The 17,832-nt window shown below is 40.9% G+C and overlaps 2 protein-coding genes across 2 annotated transcripts; both read right to left on the bottom strand.

Moving 5' to 3' along the window:
- Window positions 1-3,116: 3,116 nt before the first annotated feature.
- LOC104437067 (cytochrome b-c1 complex subunit 7-2, mitochondrial) lies at window positions 3,117-5,877 on the bottom strand. The gene is made up of 4 exons (XM_010049945.3): window positions 5,682-5,877; window positions 5,267-5,424; window positions 4,791-4,838; window positions 3,117-3,489 (listed from the first exon to the last, which is right to left on the bottom strand). Exons 1-4 carry the CDS (start codon window positions 5,773-5,775, stop codon window positions 3,421-3,423), a joined length of 369 nt encoding a protein of 122 aa, XP_010048247.1. The 5' UTR covers window positions 5,776-5,877; the 3' UTR covers window positions 3,117-3,420.
- A 2,363-nt stretch (window positions 5,878-8,240) lies between these two features.
- Window positions 8,241-17,038, bottom strand: LOC104437068 (probable 1-deoxy-D-xylulose-5-phosphate synthase, chloroplastic). Its single transcript, XM_039309035.1, has 10 exons — window positions 16,557-17,038; window positions 15,897-16,016; window positions 15,646-15,810; window positions 15,388-15,538; window positions 14,977-15,245; window positions 11,602-11,935; window positions 10,589-10,842; window positions 10,228-10,506; window positions 9,185-9,469; window positions 8,241-8,837 (listed from the first exon to the last, which is right to left on the bottom strand). The coding sequence occupies exons 1-10, from the start codon at window positions 16,734-16,736 to the stop codon at window positions 8,688-8,690; spliced, it is 2,187 nt and encodes a 728-aa protein (XP_039164969.1). The 5' UTR covers window positions 16,737-17,038; the 3' UTR covers window positions 8,241-8,687.
- Window positions 17,039-17,832: the final 794 nt, after the last annotated feature.

The raw sequence follows: 17,832 nt of genomic DNA, 5'->3' as shown, positions 1-17,832 counted from the left end.
TGGAGTTTAAAGTTACCAAAAAAAATCAATTAGGTGTAAATTTATCATAGGTGTACTATTTCGAGGCTTTTTGTAATCCAAGAAAATTTGTTATAAATATATCAATTTGATTTTTTTTTCATGGAATTAACTTTATTATCATAGTTATTATTATTATTATTATTATTATTATTATTATTATTATTATTGCAGATTCTGGATCTATCTTCTTTTACCTGATTTGCTCGCTCTAGGAGGACCAAGAGATAAGGGGGGACAGTCTGCACGACACGCTGTTTCATTACACGGCCAATTTTTCTTGGCCAAGCACACTCGAAGATATCGCTGCTACCCACCGACCTACCCTTTACCCTCACTCTGTACCGACCTCCTTGTTTTGCCATTTTCCTCCCCCGCCCATTCATTCTTCTTTCGTGATGAATTTAATGAGACGTGGATGATGTATAGAACAAGGGATTTTGTTCACTGACATTGGTACACCTGACTCATGCACAACCGCACACAATGCGATGGGCTCCAATCGTTTCGTGAAAGATTTGATACTTTTGAAAAAAAAAAAAAAATTAACAATCATTTTTCCTGAAAATAGATATATATTCTGATGTTTGGTTAAAATTTGAAGATGAACTGAAAATTATTTTCCATCCTTTGGTATGAAAAATTTGATATGATTTTTTTAAATAAACATACATTATTTGTGCATTAATAATTGCACATGGACGGTTGGAGAACCGAGTATGGGCATCAAAGTCGTAAGTCTCGCCTCGGTGGACTTTGACTCAAGCATCGGGGATGAGGGCACAAGTATTGGGGTCTCAGGCCTCAACCTCGATAGTCCCTAGATCGAGCACCAAGGACCTAAGCCCAAGCACCAACAACCTGAGTATGGCCTTGTGGACCCAGGTCGAGTGCCAAGACTAGAGCTAGAGTATTAGGAACCTAAGCATGACCTGAGTGGACCTTGAGCTTGAGTGCCTAGGCATCGGGCATGAGCAACAAGGCTTCAGGCCTGACCTCGATGGACCAAGGCAAGGGTGCCAGAGGCTCCTAGACTCAAGGCTCGATGGACTCGAGGATGTGCCTCGAGAGTTGGGCACAAGTGCTAAAGTCTTAGGCACAAGCCAGCCTTGATGGACCCGAGCCCAGACATTGGAGACTCGGGAACCAATATTAGATTTCGTGCCTAAGCATGGACTTTTGGGTTCAAATGTCGATAACTAATCATATTTTATAAAATAATTTCCGATTTTTTAGAGATAAAATCATTTTCTTGAATTTTAACTTAAGTTTTCTGTCGAATAAGGAAAATATTTTCCATTAACTCATTTTCCTTGGTAAATTGAATGCCATAAAATGCAAAAAAAATATTTTTTGTAAAACAAACAAAACTAAAGCAAATAACGATTTGCCATAGTCATCTGTCATTAGCTTAAGAAAGTCAGAGCCTGAGTTCGACCCACTTCAATTGGATTTAGCGTACTCATTTACCATCTCTTTGCTACTTCCAGCAATTATACTCGGCGACAATGCAGTGACTCAGGTATTTCAGGTGCCTCATCGTACAACCTTATATCAAGACGCCTTTAGCGAATGGAGCGAGCAAGATCGAACCATTTAGGGTGCGTTTGGCTGCACCCTATTTCTACGTTCCAAGGAACAGAAATTTCTTTTTTTTGTTTCGGGAACAAAAACAAAACTTAAACACTTTTTTATTTTTCTTCTTATTTTCTTTCTTTTCTTTCGCCGGTCGCCGCTTCGCCATGGCCTGGCGACCCCGACGAGGGCCTACGGCCTCGGCCATGGCCTACGACCCCGATTTGAGGGCCGGCGGCCTCGCCATGGCCGGACCGGCCGACGAGGGCCGGCAGGCCTCGCCCTGAGGGTGAGGCTCGCCGCCCTCGGCGAGGCCGAGCCTCGCCGATTGCCGGGCGAGCTCGGCCTCGCCGGATCCGGGCGAGATCGAGCTCGCCTGGCCCGACGAGATGTCGGGCGCGTCGGCCGGGCGAGACCGTCAGCCCTCGTCGGCCGCCGCAGAGCCATGGCCAAGGCCGCCTAAGACCGGCAAAAGAAAAAAAAAAAAAAGGAAAAAAAAAAGAAAAAAGGAAAAAATAAAAAATTATACAAATTTACTAAATGTGTTTCTATTTATTTTTTGTTTAACAACATGTTTACCAAACGCGTTTTTTGTTCAAAAATTGTTCCCGGAAACAAAAACACTTTTTTATTTCTGTTCCCTAACAATTTTTAAAACAGTAAACGCAAACAAACGCACCCTTTACTTTCTCCATGCCACAAACGTTCAAAAGAATCGATAAATAAGTCATTCTCACGTGTCGGTATGGTCCTCCTGTCGACCGGGCTTTAAAGAGCCTTTTCGGCCTTATAAGCGAGAGCTCAAACTCATCAGCTCAGAATCTCCCAAGTTCGATCCCTGAATGGCCAAGGTGAGGAAATCGACAACCAATCACAGTGAGAAATGCCAAACAGGCATGGATTCTCGCAAGAGTCTGATCTAATGCGTAACACAACACGAATTCCATTTCAGCATAGCTTTGCAGCACTCTGGTACTTTGCCCTTAACTCCAAATAAGGACCGCGAACACATCTTTTCTTATTGAAAAAGTTCAAGAATAGCTACTGAGCCAAGCGGCGAACATTTTTCCTCATCTAAACTTCATTTTCATTCCTTGGCTATCTGATGATCTGGATGCAGACCTACCATAATAACCAAAAACTGAATCAGAGCAGGTCACGCAGAAGATCAGTCTATTACCCTTAGGCATCTCTATGGTAATGGCACACAGACCCTCAACAGATTTTCAACTGGCCCAACTCAAGGCAGATTCATATGAACACACTATGCAGTTCTGCATGACTAATGTGATGAAAATATTACTCCTTTTTGTGGTTTGATCAGCCAGACATCAAAATTCCAACTGAAGCAAACTTAAATTCATCCCAATTAGCAACTCTTCAGCTGAATGTGCGTCCCCCACAGAATGACAATAAGCAGATATCATGTCGTCAGTGGACAGTTTATTGGGACTTAGCAAATAGGAATCGTGAAGCAACGAAACAAGGTGTGAATTGCAGAAGGCAAAATGCACAGCAATGGATAACTCAAAGGACAAAATGGTCCAAACAAGATTCTATATTCCATAGCAAAGAGGCAGGCATAACAACAGACTTAATCTAGTACTCAACATTCCAGACATAAACTTATTACAAAAGTCGATGTCACTTAGTCATCAGATTCAACTAGATGACAAGCTAGATAGTGACTGCCGTCCCACGATACAAGCAATTGGGATGAAGGAAACGCTTATATAAGAGCACAATGAAAATTTCCACAGAATGTAGGCTACCATGTTATGGTGCCCATGAGATTAAAGCCACCGGTCATAAAAAAAGGCTAGGAGCTCAAGGAATTGTGCGCTGGTAGAGAGGCAATGCTCCCAAAGCTTCACGTTCTGATTTCTCCTTCTTAACCTGCAGAGTCTCACATAAGAGATTCTTAGTGATTTGTGCATATATAGACTGAAAAAACTAGCTGCCATCATCTAAAACCAAGTGAATCAAAGAAAACCACTTCCCGAGAATTATCTCAAACATGACTTTGACGCATCATTTGGCAGGTACATTTTATTAAACCCAAGGAGAGGAGCAAATCAAGATAGAATGAGAGAGCCCCAGAAAAACACAAGCACACGCACACACTCAAAAAACATATCACTCAACACTAATTGTACAACAGACGATTAATCTTGAAATAAGAAAAAATAATTTTTCACGGAAAGCATCAAGTCCAGTTACTTCCTGTAATAGAATTGGTTAAAAATTCACAACAGACTTCGATTCATAGAAACACCCGAAACTACTATCCACCTCCAAACTCAGCAAGTTAGAAAGCAAGACTTAAAAGATACAAAGTTGCATGAGACAAGCCTCAGCTGATTGACTCTACAGGAAGATAAGCTCAAGGACCTATAATACTGCCACAAAAGTATTCCATTCAACTATAATATTACAGCTAGTGAGACAAACTGTAGATGTGCCACTTTCTACGGCATTCATTCACTCTTCAAATCAACAATAGGAATTATTCCTCCAATAGTCAAAACACATATCAAACTTCACAATCACAGCTGACAAGGTTAAAAGAGAAATTTTATATGCAACTGATGCCTAAGCCATAACTTAAGAGTTCTTAAGATAATAATACTCTCTCTCTCTCTCTATTACTTTTTTCCCCATTTTTAGGGTTCTTTAAGGGGTGGGGTTTAGGACCAGATATAAGGGGTAAGATTAGGAATGCAGCATTGATTCAGTTCTCTGCAGCAGAAAGTAAAAGCAACTAAATGCCTACTTTAAGTATATTGAGGAGCACCGAGCGAATGCTTCCCATTATACAAACAATTGAGCCACCTATTTGAGCTTTGGATTGCCTCTTACTTGATTCCTGAGATTAATATGGTATTCAACTGAACCTACCTTAAGAAGCATACCATAACTTGTCACCACAAATAACTTCTTGATGTTTAGCTTTCCACCTTTTTACATTGGATAAAATGTCTGATTTCCATATAGAATCCACAAGAACTAATAAATATGCCCAACTAAAGATCCACTCTAATCACATGGGCCGATGTAGCAATAACAAAGATTCACAAGAGACCCAGCGAGACTCCTAGGGCTGCTAAAAGTTCTCTCTTATTGCAAAGGAAGCATGGAGCCAGATCACCATTCAAAGCAATCTATAAAAACTTCTCCTCTGAGTAAAAGAAACTTACAAGAGCAAGCATATCCTGAAGGTAGCTCCTGAAAGGAGTTTGCATAGCCTGCAGGGGTAAGAATGAGGTACATTAACATCTCTATATAATACCTTTTTTTCATAAGAGAAGATACAATTTCAAAGCCATTGCTCAAAACATACATTCTTACGCTCAAATTTCAACAGATGAACAAGCAACGCCCAACAACAAAGAATACTTTCACGAAGCGCAAATCGCTCGCATTGCACGCATACCACCGCCTCCGCAAGTGTTCCGTATTCTATGCCGATTTCGTCATCATCAATTTTAATCTCTTATTCACCGACGACAACGTTCGAGTCAGACTACCACACACGACACCAACAAAAAAGAATGCTCGAGACACGCCCCATTCAAAGACACCAAAGCAAGGCGTCGCGATCCGAGACAAGCTTCGAGAACCCCGGAAGACGGACGACGGACGGACCGACCCCATCCGCCAAATGCCCCATTACCTGAAGATTCTCGGGAAGGTACTCGTGCTTCATGGAGAGGTCCATGGCGCGCTTGAGTCGCTGGTTCCGCGCGTCCACGATCTCCCTCGGCAGCCGGTTGAGCGCCTCCTTCACGTCCAGATCGTAGTAAGGATCGTAAAGATCGTCGTACCGGAGCCCTATTTTTCATTCCAAACAATCAGAACTCCGCCGAAAATAAAAATCACAAAACTCGAGCCGACGGCAACATCGTCAAACATCGAAAAGCCGCCGCCGCCGCCGCCGGAGGAGACCAGAACAACCGGCGGCGGCGGCGGACGCCGAATCGGACAACCGCATCCTCGATCGACCGCGAGAGGGCGAGAAACGAAGGAAAAAAAGAAGAAGAAGAAGCGAAATCGACGAAATCGATGGGGTGAAATGGAAGGGGAAGGACCGTAGTGGCGGAGGCGCTTGGAGATGGTCTTCATGTGCTGGGCGGCTAACCAGTTCTTCTTCGGATCGAGCAGCGACTGCAGGAACGACGTCATCTTCTTCTTCGTGCTCTCTCTCGCTCCCTCTCGATTTCGCCAAGCTGTTCTTCTCTCTTCTCTCTGCCAGAGAGACGATGGATTTCTGGAAAGATCGTCGGAGCCTCGGTTTTTCGAGGCCATGGGGGATCGGTTCGTGGGCTCGGTATGGCCGCTGCACATAGATGGGCCTACCCGGCCCGGCCTGGATACAAATATGAAAATTGGCCGGGGTTAGTTTCCAGTCAAATTGCTGACGTGGCTCTGTTCTAGATTAGACTAATCAAACGAGCGAGATGGGTCAAGTTTGAGTCGGACCATAAATTGCCCGAATCAAATAGAGCCTCTTAACCTGTTTGACCTGTTTCCACTTAATGCAAATTTAGTAACTTATCTTAGACTCGAACCATATTACTGAAACACTTATTTAATCCAATCTACAAAGATTCATACACAAATTAAATTGAGAGTGTGGAGTGAGTGAGCACATGATCTAGTAAAAGCAAAAGAGACTACTGAAGAGAGGTTAATGAGCTTAGGTTTAAGTAAGTTGTAATCCCATCCATAACCCATTCAACACTCATATTTGTATCTAAACTCATTTACTCAACATAATTAACTCATTTACCATCGATACAAGTTAAGAAACAGGTTTATAATTCACTTTGACGGGTTTCCAAGCACGATTAAATCAGATTATTTTCTCACTTTTATTTCGCTTAATTACATTAAAGCGACATCGGCAACCCCGCTGGAAAGACCCCATCGGAGAACCTCCATAATCGAGACTTGGATTTGCCACTCCGGTCCCCGACATTGCCGGTCGGCTCAAAACGAGGCGCGAATGGAGAGTACTGCTCCTTGGATCGACTGTCAAGCAGTGCTTTTTTTTTTTTATAGAACCATGGTTGCGAACCTTTATCGTGTGATCGGGAACGTGTCGATAAGAACGATTATAGCCGATGAAGAGCGGTCGGGTCGTCGGGCAGACATCAAATGCGGCTTGGTTTTAACATTCTCTTGGCGGTGTATTTCTCTGGTCATGGGTCGGCCATATGGCCCATATCTTATGCGCTTGCCGTCCACGGTCGGCCCGCGGAACTTCGGCTCGGGACAGGCATCGTGGCGGATGTCGATGAGCAAGTCCGGTGCGCGAACTTACGCGCATGAATGGGCGGGTCAGGATCAGATTGTTCATGAATTCATGGCAGGCAGACATTGTTATTCCATAAATAATTTTTTTTTTTATTCTATAAATAATTTTTTTTATTCCAAACTTATTTCTGAAATATAAATCCGTTTGATAAATTTATTCCGTTTTTTTTATTTATAAAATAGATTTCTATTCTAGAAATAGGTTTAAAATAGAAATCAGAAGTAGAAATTTTATGTTTCTTTATTTGTGGAACAAAAATAATTTTTCTTATTATTCGTCAACCGGTCCTTCATCTGTTACCGCTGACCACTGTTCGTCGTTTGCTGGCCGCCCGTCGACCGCCATCGTTCGAAATGAATAAATTTTGTGTCGTTATCAAACGAATTTCTATTTTTAGAATAGAAATTTTATATCGTTATCAAACGACTATTTTTGCTTATAAACTCTTCTAGAAATAGAAATAGAAAAATCTATTTTTCTTCCATAAACTATTTCTAAACATAATAGTTGTCATGCGCGTCTAAATGTTCAGTCACACCATCGGCATCCATACTATACTACTATTGGCGCCAAATATTTATCCTCTCCTCTTGGATACTTGCCGGTACAATGTGGAATTATATGATCTATCATTGTCACCACAACATACTCCAAGAATTGCCGGTTGTGTTACTACCCCTCACAAATTTTCAGAGAAATTACTAAGAAAGTTCCAAACTTATTATATTTTATACCAATTCAGTTCTAAATTTTTTAATTTGATCAATTTAATCTTAAACGTTTTTTGCCAATTTAATTTTAAACATTTCAATTGTATCAATTTAATCCTAAATTTTTTGACAATTTTGCTAATTTAGTATTTCCAACCTATTTTGACCGGAAAACATGACAATCATTTGAGTTCCTTTTCAATTTTTCTAAACTTTTTATTCTTCTTTTTATCTTTCCTTTCTTTTCTTTTACTTTTCCAACCAACTTTGGGCCAACAACCCTCACCATCAGGCAAGAGCATCTTGGCCCTCACGTCAATGACCTTACTAGCTTAGCATTGAAAAAGAAGAAAAAAAAATTAAAAAATTCAACAATAAATTTTAAAAAAATTATTTATGTCAACGCAAATTCATATCATGAAGGACTGTCGACACTAACTAAATCACCATGTTAGTATTTTTCGATAAAAATTGATCGAAGTACGAAATTAATAAATCCTCAAAAAGTTTAAAATTAAATCGACACATAATCATAAAGTTTAAAACTAAATTGATACAATTCACAGGTTAATAATTAAATCGGGAAATTGTTGAAAGATGTAAGACTTAATGAGCCAAAATGAAAGGTTTAGAACTAAATTAATAAAAGTACAATAAATTACTTATTTTGTAATATCCCCAAATTCACCCGACAGAATTTTGAATTGTTCAGTATTGTCACTTACCAAATACATCAGCTTCAGAAAGCTCTTTTGATTCAAAGTAACTTCTAGTTTAGGGTCTCAAAAGACCGAAGCGACTACACGTTTGTTCACCCTTCGTTTTGGCTCTCGTACGTGAGACAAATTAGCAGAAACAATCTCCGAATAAGCTTCTCAGAAATGAGTTCTGCACTCTGGCGATAGAACGTACTGCATGCCAACAATCAACACAGCATTCTGGACACATGGTAGTCGGCGAGTAAGCCATCTTTGCTCAAGCTTCATTACCATGTCTGGCTTATCAGTACTGCAGCATCAGCACGAGCCCATTTCGAGAGAAATCGGGGCGGAAGAATTGCAGGGAACCTAGCACATCAACAGAAGAGCTTCGCGTGTCCGGCCAAGGAGACTCAACACAGTTGCGGCAATGTGATGCCCGGTGAGCCCAGCAAGGGAAAGCTGCTCATTTGGTGACGCGTGCTCTACATAGGCATCAGGTAAAACAATCGGCCGCCACTGGAGGAATCAAACCTAATCAGTACAGCTTAGAAATAGTAACTCACAATTCAATAAATTTTCCTCCCGCATCGGTACTGCACAAAACTTAGAATGGCCTCACGTACTGTGGCCAACGCCTGGTACTAAAACTATAGAATGTCTGCGAACTATGGCCAATACCAGGTATCAAACTAATAAAAAAGAAATGATTCGCCCAACTGTAGTTATTCTTTCATTTATCATGGCTTTGAAATGCAAAAATCAGATGATGCCAACGGGAACAGTGGGCCAGTCTTTCCTCAAGAAAAGATCCATGACAAGAGCACGATCACAAATAAAGGACTATAGAAAGGATGATGCTGTACCTTTATTCTCCCATCAAGCCGTCCATCGAGTGCAATGAACTGTGCAACATGGGACCCGAAACCTCCAATGGATCCTTCCTCAACAGTGACCAGAAAGGCATGATTTTCACACAACTCCCTAAGTAATCCTATGTCAAGCGGTTTGCAGAATCTTGCATCAGCGACTGTCACCTCAATTCCGAGCTTTGAAAGAAGGGACCGAGCTTTGACACAGTTCTGAACCATTGACCCATAACCAAGCAAAGCAACATCTTTACCTTCTGCAAGAATTCTCCCCTTTCCAATCTGTTCTGCAAATCCAGACATTTAATCAAAAGCCCTAGAATATGACAACACAGCACTTCAAGTTATGCATGGAAGCAAATGATTGCAATTATTGATAAGTACGCAATAGTAGATAATGCTATGTAAGATGGCAGGGAACAACTTGCATTTCACCTAAAACTGATATTTGGCAAATAGATTTTAGATATTCGACATGCAAGCCTAAAATTGATATTCAGTTATAACAAATCCTGGAAGGAAATTCTAACGAGAATGGAACACATTGACAATCGAAAAGGAAGGTATAGACTTAATATCTCATTAAGAACACGCAGAAAGTGGTGTTCTCACCTCCCTACTATAAAAAAGGTGAACTTTAGTGGTTATCAATATGAAAATTGGTCAAGGAAATTCCATGAAGTAAAGGGAATGTATGGAACACATCATCCGCATGGTTAATGTTCTCAACCTCAAACTAACAATAACTAGGGCCATTTACATTTTTCTTTTTCTTTTTGAAATTTAAGCACATTTACATGAGATCCTCACTTCACACGACGGAGATACGACAGAGATACAACTGTCGAAAACAATATCACCTAAGAGTAACATTGCTGAAGCATTACCTAAACCTCAAACTAACAATAACTAGAACCATTTACATTTTCTTTTTCTTTTTGAAATTTAAACACACATTTACATGAGATCCTCACTTCACACGACGGAGATACAACTGTCGAAAACAATATCACCTGGGAGTAACATTGCTGAAGCATTACCTCAATGGGGATCCCTTGACTGAGAGACTTGTCTGTCCGAACAATTGCACCCCGTGGATAGCGGAAGCAAATTGGACGATCATCAACTATGGCAGCAGTTTCTACCATGTCCACTAGCTCATCTTCATCAGATGGCGCCATGACAATCATGTTGGGCAAGCATGACATGAACGTTATATCAAAAGCCCCACACTGCACAGGACCATTAGATCCTACCAAGCCTGCACTTGTAATGACAAAACGGACAGGAATTCTTTGCCGATCAACATCATGGACCACCTAATGCCACAACAGATTCTCGATAAGGAAATCCGTCTTAAAGTTATCATGACCATAATTGTACAGCTGAAAAGGTAAACACCTGATCAAATGCTCTCTGAAGAAATGCAGACGGGATCACACAAAATGGCTTTAATCCTCCACATGATAAACCTGCGGAAAATGTAACTGCATGTTGCTCAGCCATTCCTACATCAAAAAACTTGTCCGGAAACTTCTCGCGAAACAACTGAAACGATGGTTCCACCTCTGCTCCCCCATGAACCATCACAACATCTTTGTCACTCTCTGCCTTCCTAACCAGAGCCTCCACAAAACAATCACTATATGTCCTGGGTTGATAATTAGATGCCATTGAATCAAACTGCTTGAACCTGTAGAGCACCACAGATACAAACCACAAATATTTGAGTGAAACATCACTCTAGGACAGTTAGAGCATATAGGAACTTTCTTCTATGAAAATATGGTGCATACAGCAGTCAACCCTGGAGTTTTGGTTGGAAGATAGCAGCATTTAGGGAGAACTGACACATCTTCACCCTAGTTGCATACTCTAATACTATAATTATAGGCATGACTAAGAAACTAGAAGGGCTAGCATGAAGCAAAACCTGACAATGACTAGACAGAAAATATGTAAAAATAGGCTAAAAAAGTCAGATAATCATCATGGGACAGCCAAACAAAAGCAGATTTGACTCTCAGCTCACAAGCATTTTTATGATTTGTATGGTTGTCTATCAAGAGTGATGAAAATAATCATCACAGACAGCCATTTTCATTGCCCAAAAATCTGATTTGTGAGCATATGTTCTGAATCAAATGAACGGAAATGACAAGCTAACTATACAAACACCAAACAGTTCAAATGTTGAGCAAAATCCACAAGCTGGTCCTGGGTTCAGAATTTATTACTCCTTATGTAATCATTTGGAAACAGCACAAGAATGAATGGAACTCAATGATTCATCATAAAATAAAATATGCAGCTACACACAGGACAAAAGTGGGAAATCGTACCATGTAGCACAAGACCAAATATTAACCAAAGAGAGACCATTGACATGTTTGGCTGCTTCACAAGTCAATGAGTATTCCACTGAAAAACAAAAAGCGCAGAATTCCTAATGATATCTGACATACCTTCGCCTACATCCACACCAGTCTCACTCTGCTGGCTACGTTCGATCCCTTGATTTTCCTCGGTTACAACATGAATCAGTACAGGACCCATCGAATTTAGTGACGCCACTTCTTGGAGAACACAAACCAAGTCCTCAATGTTATGGCCATTAACAGGTCCAATATAGTACAAGCCAAGCTCTTCAAAGAGAGTCGAACCAGGTGGACCCATCATACCACGAGCAAATTCATCAACTTTGGCTGCCCATTCATGCATGCCTCTGCCAATTTTTTTAGTAACACCCTGGAAAAATAAGAAAGCTGCATGTTAAATAAGGGCATACACAATTGCCACTAATTGTACACTACTGGTTCAGTTATCACTAGTAAAAATCCGGTTACAGGAAAAAGCACCAACAAGTTAGCGTTTCTCCTTTTTGTCCTTAAAAAAATAATATTCAAGGCTTTAGAAGGGTTTCTCTTCATATCTCTTTGGAATAAGTGCATTAGAAATCTTAAAACTTATCGTGAATATGCAATTGAGTCCTAAAAGTTTAAGAATGTACAATCAAATCCTCAAACTTGTCCAACTGGTAAAGTACCTCCATTAGCTTTGTCTAATTTGAGTAACAAAAAATACTAATGTGACTTTTCCTAACATATTTCAAGACACAGTGTTGATGTGGGCACCACATTAAAAAAAAATGCCAAAGAAAAACAAAAACAAAAGAGAGAAATAAAAAGAAAGATAAAACAGATGGGATACAAAAACATCACTGGGAGAGGGTTGTTTCAGATGGGGGCATAACTTCATTGGCAAAGGCCGCTGGCCCATGCACAGCATTGGCGCCACTGCTTGCCAACACTGTGTAAGGTTCAGCCAACCCTCGCAAGAAAAAAAAAGGAATTTAAACGTTCCACCAGCTACAGCCTCCTTTTTTTTATTTTTGGCTAATAGAAAAAAAGCTACAACAAATTTTCACTTCAGGCACAAGTGCATTTGGAGTTATGCAACGAAAACACCCAGACCAGACTGGACCAGCTGGTTCTGGGCAATCCCAAGGGCGCCGGTCTGGTTCCCAATTCCATAAAATTGGATAGTCTAGTTCTCAGTTCTAGGGGCTGCCCAAATCAAATTGAGTTTTCATAGAAAAATCAATGTACACATCTCTTCTTCATCTTCTTCATCTCCATGGAGTCTCCACCACCACACGTACTGCTAGATCTCCCTCTGTCTCTCCCCCCCCAACCCTTTTTCTTTTTTCTCCTTAAACCCTGCGAAGCAGCAAGGCAAGGCAAATAAGAGGCAAGAGCAAGCCCACAATTAAAACCCCTCACTGCTCTCTCTCTCTCTCTCTATCTATCTGTATGCTGATTTCAATGGCTTCCACTGCTCTGAGACACCACAATCCAATGCACCCCTTGCCAACTTGTTGCTGTAGGGGACTCATTGCTGGCCACTCAATCGCCAAATCGGTCTCCACCAACGACCAGCTATCTGGTGTGTCACTTCCACGGTGGAGATCCATGGAACTTTCACTCGGTGTTGACCAGTTCCATTGGACTGCCTGAGAATCGGTCTAGTCTGGTTTAGAACCAAGTGGTTTGATTCCAGTTCCGGAAACTGGGAACCGGTCCTCTTAGTCCAATTTCCGATGCCTGGGTGAGATCGCACCAAAATGGAAACCAATCACCCCTATAATACATTCCTGAGTTTTCTTCTCTTCCTCAATTAGACAGGCTTGGCTTGGAATGCACAATTGAAACCTTGTGGCTACAGTGTCCTTAATTTCTTCACAGCATGGAATTTTTGCAAGCTCTCTCACTAACCACTCCAAAATTAAGGTCTCAACTTCATCCACCAACTTCTGCGACTTCAATGCATAGCTCTTCTTCAACTATCCCTTCCTATTCATTCTTGAGAATCCACTCACCAGAGCAACGTAGTCCAAGTTAGTGTGGTTGCAACAGATTTCGCCTCAGAGATTAGTCCCAATGTCAATGGGGTTCTCGGTCATGTTTATATTCTCACTGCCTGTTGTTAGCCTCAAGGGCAAATCAACCCCCAACCGATGGTGGCAAGCAGTGAGACAAAGCAAGCCAGGCTCGCAGCCCTTGCCCACTTGCAATGAGGGTGAACAGTCCTCACCTATGGCTGGGCGAGGGTCATTGGTCTTCCCTCAACAAAAAAGCAGTGTGTGGCAGCACCACCCCTTAACCCACTCCGTCACTCTTTATCTAAATAGAATCAACAATTCAATTTGTTTTTAGCACGATTTTCGTTTTGTAAATTTTCAACCCTTAATAACCCTTTTTCTATATAATTTGCTTAGGTCTCTCTCTATCTATAAAGCGTCACCATACCAATGTTGTGTGCCTTCAAAAAATATTTAATTAATGGCATGTCAACATTTTCTGCCATTCAAATTAGACAGACTTAAGAGAGGTACTCAATTGCACCAACCATACAAGTTTTAGGACTGGTTTGCACTTATTAAAAGTTCTTGGACTTGAATATACTTTTACAACAAGTTTTAGTACTTCCAGTGCAATTATCCCTTTCTCATTGACATGAATTCAACTTTAGTTGTTACAATGCACTTTGCAGAGACTAAAGAGATGACATCTCTAGAGTCTAATTCAAAAGGAAATAGTTTGGCTTGTAATTGACTTGTACTTGACTTTGAGTGATTATAAAATGACAATTTAAAAATTCAAATTGTATATAAAAGGTTAGCATCACAATGTATTCTTTTATACTAAGATGAAGAGCACCTACTCGCAAACATTTAAGAGATATCTGTACTAAACACCACGATGACGTTAATCAAAACCTTTTTCTATTAAGTTGAGTCAACTCCATGGATCTTGTAGACAAATCCTTAGTAAACATCCTTAATCTATTGATCTCTTCTAAGCACACTTTGTACTGAATTTGGAACTTAAAGCTCCGCTAAGATGAGTCTAAAATGGGAAACTACTGGAATTATCTATCTATCATCAGGTCCTACATAAATAAAGGGCATTGTATGGTTACTTCAAAGGTTGTAGATGTCTTCAGAAGAGGCCTTTATGATTAACATCTCACATCCAACAAAAGTAGCTGTAAGTGTCATATTTCCATTACAATAAACAAGCTATGGCAAGGACAAACAAAAAGGTGTCAGGAGCGAGGTGGATATGCTATTTTGGCGATGGTCATAATCATGGTCTACTCATTTCTCAAAGTCAGCAACATGTTTTCTATTTTCAACATGTGCATCGTCAATCTGTAAAATATTTCAACTCCCTCTTCATGACCTGAAAGCAGCCATTGAAATAGTTCTATCGAAACAAACTGCATACCTTGGCAACTTCTCTAAACTTCCGGAAAGATTTGCTTGACTGGAGCTTACTTAGAGTACTAGAGAGAGCATTGATAGATGTCGTTGGCCCCTCTTCAACATTTGGGTGCAAAGAATGACGACTATCATTCAAGATTACTATCATATCAGAGTCCAAATAACCTGCATTGCTCATTGCCTCATAGACCTGGCCTGCCATTGTAGTTCCATTGCTTATGACTGTCAGAATTCGTTCACGTTTTCCCTTCATATCCCGTGCAACTGCCATGCCTAAAATGATATAATGTATTGCTTAAGCTTCCTTCTCATTAGTGGACAAAGAAAAGCACGCACAAGTACCAACATGCACGTGATTGAAAGCTAGGTTATAGAACCAACACGTCACATGAGAACTGACTGCAAGAGACATTACCTAGCCCTGCAGAAATGCTGCTGCATCCATGTCCCGCACCAAAAGGATCATATTCACTTTCAGATCGAGAAGTGAAACCAGACAAACCGTCCTTTTGTCTCATAATGTTCATGAGGTATCTCCTTCCAGTAAGCATTTTATGTGCATATGCCTGCCAAGTAACCAGGATAAACAATTTAATACTTTGAAAATGCGATTGTGCACTTGTTTTCAATAATGTTAGGATCAAACATGTGCTGATTGCTATCCATTACTCACTTGTTCCCCAACATCCCACAAAATTTTGTCTGCAGGAGCATGAAAAACGTGATGTATTGCCACCGTCAGCTCAATGACTGCCAGACTAGCTTTCAAAGGTTTTTGTGCTTTTCTTAATACCGACGATAATTCTAAACGGATTTCATCAGCTAACTGCCGCAGTTCCTGCAAAACTAGTCATTAGTTGATAGAGGTGAGATTAGCTTGAGGAGGGGTAACCCATAAATCAAAGAGAAAAAAAATGAGCAAACCTTTGTAGACAGGTTCTTCACATTGGTAGGGCTCTCAATGACATCGAGCATGGGTGTTGGTACTTTCTCATGGAAGAAATCGTCGCTATCAGGCAAAGAATTGATTTGACTAGAAGCTTTCTGCGTCGAGAAAACCCAATAGTCATAAACCCCAAAGCAACAATTGCCAAGATCATTCTAGACATATATAATGTGAACAGTTTAGCTCTGCCATTTTTTGAAAATTCCACAGCGAAAAGCTTATGAATTTGATGAGGATGAAGAACAAACAAAAAATGGTGATGAACACTGTCAGGTGGCATTTTAGAGGAACCACAGCGCCGTATAATCCATAAAAGTACATGTCTGCTAGAAACCAGGGACAAGAACATCGCCAAAATGGTATTCTTTTATTCCCAACATTATCCGTAATTGACTGGTAAACACTGGCCCAAACTAATAATGCAGATCAGCAAACGCCCAGTACATCAGGCCCCACTTCACAAACGCTCGTACTTCCCAACTATGAGCAAGAGACGCGAACAACCATACACAAACTTTTCGAGATGGGTTAGTTCGCTTTTCGAACGGCGCGAGGTACGCAAACAGTCCACACGATCACTTAAAGAGCACAACGACCAGATCAGTGCCCTCTCAGCACGCGAACGAAGCCACCGTTACCTTCGAGCTAGTCGCGCCGGGAGCAGAAGCGATTTTCCAAGCCTCCGCTCTCGGCGGCGGCGGGAACCGAAGCCCCGAAGGCTCCGCCGTGCCGGAGGCCGAGAGCGCGGGCCGCCGTCCGCCGCGATTGCCGCGGGCTCCGAGCGCGGAGAAGCGAGGCGAAGCAGCAGCCGCCGCCATCGCGCGAGGGAACCGCGGTCGGCCCGGCGTGCTCAGCTAAGGAGGAGGAGGAGGACTTCCCGCCCCGGCGCCGCCGCCGCGAGCGGCCGCCGGAGGAACGAGCCCGGCCTCATCGATCGGGCGCGGATTTCCGAGCTCGGGAGCGGAGGGAGCGTTTGCAGAAGTTCGCCGCGGCGATGGGGAAGTGATCGGGGTGGGGGGATTCGACCGGCTGACGAAGGTTGAAGATGAAGTGATAGTGATGAATTGATGATGAAGTGGAAACTGAGAATGAGAGAGAGAAAGGAAGAGGATGGAGACAAAATGGAGAATCTCTGGAGAATCGAGGACTGTTGCAGAAAGAAATGCTCCCCCGAATTTTGGCCTTTTGTCTTTATTTTAGGGATAATGATACCGACGGTCTCTATAATTCCAATTTATTCAAGTCACTTTGATTCGTGGATTAAATGAAAATGTCTAATCCATCCTTCCATTATTGATTCAAGATCGGGGAGTAACATTGAATGTTTTTATATAGTCGGCAAACATTTAGCAAAACTTCATGGATTGTATTGAATGAATTAAAAGTTCTAAAACGATATTACATTTTGGATTAAAGTTCATGACGCACATTAAATAAAGTAAAAGTTTATGAGTTATATTGTATATTAAATCAAATTTTAAAGACCATTTGTTTTATTATTTATCACTTGTTAATCGTACTTAACAAAAAAATATTTTCAATATACTCATCATATATGACCCAAAATGTATAATTTTTGGAAAATGATAAAATTTCTTTATCCATGAAAGGAAGGAACAACTACATTTGTTTTAGATTTTTAAAATAATTTTTAGTCGTATAAATTTCAATCTTGGCTTAGCAAATATATGTTCATGGAACTAAATGGAATTGAAGACTTTTTTGATGGCTTCGTTTGTTTTAGATTTTTCAAGTAATTTTTACTTATATAAATTTCAACTAAACCACTTAATGTGCTATTAAAATTTTTGAAGGGAATTGGACATGGTTATTCCACAAACTATTTTAATTTTTGTGAGAATATCTCTCTTCATCTTTACATTTCAATTCAAATAAAATCAATAGCATCCCTAT

This window comes from Eucalyptus grandis, chromosome 3 (assembly GCF_016545825.1).
Source record: "Eucalyptus grandis isolate ANBG69807.140 chromosome 3, ASM1654582v1, whole genome shotgun sequence".
NCBI classification, from domain to species: Eukaryota; Viridiplantae; Streptophyta; class Magnoliopsida; order Myrtales; family Myrtaceae; genus Eucalyptus; species Eucalyptus grandis.
This window is presented reverse-complemented; position numbering and strand designations above follow the sequence as displayed.

What these genes read in the sequence shown, in the direction of transcription:
- LOC104437067 (XM_010049945.3), bottom strand. Translation starts at nt 5,775, where the DNA reads ATGACGTCGTTCCTGCAGTCGCTGCTCGATCCGAAGAAGAACTGGTTA. An exon ending in CAAGCGCCTCCGCCACTACG is followed by an intron (nt 5,425 to 5,681) that starts GTCCTTCCCCTT and finishes AATGAAAAATAG; the next exon opens with GGCTCCGGTACGACGATCTT. An exon ending in ACCTTCCCGAGAATCTTCAG is followed by an intron (nt 4,839 to 5,266) that starts GTAATGGGGCAT and finishes TTACCCCTGCAG; the next exon opens with GCTATGCAAACTCCTTTCAG.
- LOC104437068 (XM_039309035.1), bottom strand. Translation starts at nt 16,736, where the DNA reads ATGGCGGCGGCTGCTGCTTCGCCTCGCTTCTCCGCGCTCGGAGCCCGC. An exon ending in CCGGCGCGACTAGCTCGAAG is followed by an intron (nt 16,017 to 16,556) that starts GTAACGGTGGCT and finishes TTCTCGACGCAG; the next exon opens with AAAGCTTCTAGTCAAATCAA. An exon ending in GGCTTGATGGGAGAATAAAG is followed by an intron (nt 8,838 to 9,184) that starts GTACAGCATCAT and finishes TGATTCCTCCAG; the next exon opens with TGGCGGCCGATTGTTTTACC.